Source organism: Penaeus chinensis, chromosome 9 (genome assembly GCF_019202785.1).
Source record: "Penaeus chinensis breed Huanghai No. 1 chromosome 9, ASM1920278v2, whole genome shotgun sequence".
Taxonomy (NCBI): Eukaryota; Metazoa; Arthropoda; class Malacostraca; order Decapoda; family Penaeidae; genus Penaeus; species Penaeus chinensis.
Window position 1 is genome coordinate 14,685,725 of NC_061827.1, and position 2,500 is coordinate 14,688,224.

The following is a 2,500-nucleotide window of genomic DNA, read 5'->3' on the forward strand; positions in this document are numbered from 1 at the left end:
ATTAGTTGCCTCAACTTCCAATCAACAAAAACTAAGAAATTTTTTGTATCAAGTTGAAAATTTAAAATTCACTGAAAACCAATGCATAAATGAAACTACTGTTTTGCATATCTACTTGGAAATATGGCCTAAACCTTACATTTCTTAAATTAGAAGATGTGCAGTAGCCAAAACTGACAACTTTTAAAGCAGAAGTAAACTGAAAGAACACAATTCTGAATACAAATCAAATCTTTGCAATCTTGTAATGTGAATAAAATCAATATCTACTTTTAAATAAATAGGAAAAAAAGAAATCAAATACAATCCGTGTAACCATCAAAACGAATCCTAATGCATAATCAATAGCCAGAACATTTGAAAGAGGCATGTGCAATTTACACATTCTGGGATCAACTTGTGCTCTCAGAGAAGTCTACTAATCAATACCAATGTTCTGCATCCACTAATTGCTCATTTCAGGTATGACCACTGCCTACTTACAGCAAGATGTCAGTCCCTCTACAAAATATTTCATATCTGAAGTAGGCCTATAAACATCCTAGTACAAGCAGCCAATCTGCAACATAATATCTCAGCACAACCACCTACTCACTAGAACATCCCATCACAAGCACCCACTGCAAACTAACACTCAAGCACATCCTGCAAAATCTCATTCAAGCACAAATACCCACTGCAACATTGCACCAGAGCACAGGCACCCCTTGCAACAGATCAGCCAGCCCCAGCAAGTCCTGGGAGAACTTCCTATTTCAGATTCCTTTGTTGGGCTGGATCAATACAGCATCAGGGAGCCCAACAGCAGCACCCCCTTTTCAGGTGATCACTAGTCCTCCAGCCCTCCCTCAGCCCTCGCCAGGACCCCAGCTCGAGTCCCGAGATCCTCGGGGAATGCCCAGGCCGAGTCCTCTTCCTCCCCAAGTCCAGGGCAGGACACCTTCCTAGGGCCTGGTATTGATCTCGTCCTGGGGTTTCCTGGCTTCAACTGCACCCAAAGGAAGCCCCAACCTGCATACCCATAGGCCTACCCCATACACCTGCCCCCATGCCCAGTCCCCCCTTGACCACCGGGGGGAGAAGCCAGGAAAATAAGCCCGACTCGTCCGCCGCGACCGCCTCCATGACCTCCCTGCTCGCCCTCCCCTTGCCTTTCTTACTCTCAGTAAATTCCGCAGGAAATGTACCGTCGCCCGTGACTCGCACAGAGCAAGAAAGTGCAAGGCCCAGATGCCTTGCTAGGGGCGTCCAGCCAGGGGTCACGGCAGCCGACACGAAAAGACAGCTTTTGAAAACGAGCGACCACCTTCGAGAGTCGGACTCGGGGACTTCCCCGCGACCCTACAACACTTACCATTCGGGTCAGGAATCAGCAGGGTCGTGATATTCTGCTGATTCTGCGTCATGATGCCCTGCTAGACGTTTCCTTCTAGTCCGAAATGTAGTACGGGGGCCCGCAGACGCCTTCCGAGGCTCGCAAACAGGCCACTGAAAAACAACAACACTCCGTCCACCGTCGGCCGAGGCCTAAAATGGCGAGAGCATCACTCCCTTTTCGCACCGAACATCCGCCTCGCAGCTCCTACATCTCGGCCTCGCTCGCTCCTCTCGCAAGCTCACATGCATCCAATATCTTCCCGCGACCGATAAGTAACTCAGAGAGAGCGCTGGAGGGCTAAAACGCAGCACATTCCCCAACACTCTTGAGGAGGAGAGCGGCCGTATGATCTTGGCGGTGGGAACAAAGCTCGCCCTCTGATTGGTCAATACATGTCACGTGGTACGGACCGGAACGGAACGGGAGGATCGGAGGAGAAAACAGGCATTTTCTTCATGGATATTGATTAAAATCCCATAATATTCTGAATATAGTTGGTCTGGATGATTTGGAATGCGATTTTATAAACGGAAATTGTCCCGACACTACAGAATTGTTTTGTAAGCGTTAGCCCACTAATCCCGCCAGGAGTGAGTTGTCCACCGGGACGGGAACGGTTCGGAATTCCAGCCAATCAGGGAGTGTTTCACGTTCCCCTGCGAGTGGCGCGAAAAGCACTTCGTAGCAGACGGTTCACTTCCTCAATCTATCTCATTTTCCTTTTAAAATACTTATGCTTGGTTAATTTTAAAAATAAAGTTGACCGTGTAATAACTTAAACAAATAATGAATGTCATGTACGAATAAAATGCTGAATATATTTGTAAGAATCTGCGTAAAACACAATTTAACGTCTTTATGCTTCCGTGCAACAAGGGCGCGCTGACTTCAAGGGAAAGCTAGTCATCTGTTTCTTTTTTTCTTATTTCTGGCCACACACCCCGGTACCATTGCATAAGTTTATGATCAGATATGTCGTTTTATCTTTATATTGCCTCGTTATATGACTAGATTGATTATCGAATCTATATAATACACCAAACTATGAGGTCACAGACGATTCCTGAAGTTATTTTTATCGCATTTAAAAATTACGTGCTTATATTCTTAAACGAATGTTTA

At 46.0% G+C, this 2,500-nt stretch overlaps 1 protein-coding gene across 2 annotated transcripts in view; it reads right to left on the reverse strand.

The window, feature by feature from the left end:
• The window catches only part of LOC125028544 (transcription factor Dp-1-like), a 49,517-nt gene extending 47,756 nt beyond the window's left edge, over nucleotides 1-1,761 (reverse strand). Inside the window, exon 1 of one of the 2 annotated variants that reach the window (XM_047617919.1) lies at nucleotides 1,355-1,761. In XM_047617919.1, coding sequence (XP_047473875.1) covers nucleotides 1,355-1,406 — 52 coding nt within the window. In that variant the 5' untranslated portion in view covers nucleotides 1,407-1,761. The remainder of the gene's footprint in view (nucleotides 1-1,354) is intronic. The other variant, XM_047617921.1, reaches the window with a different exon arrangement.
• Nucleotides 1,762-2,500: the final 739 nt, after the last annotated feature.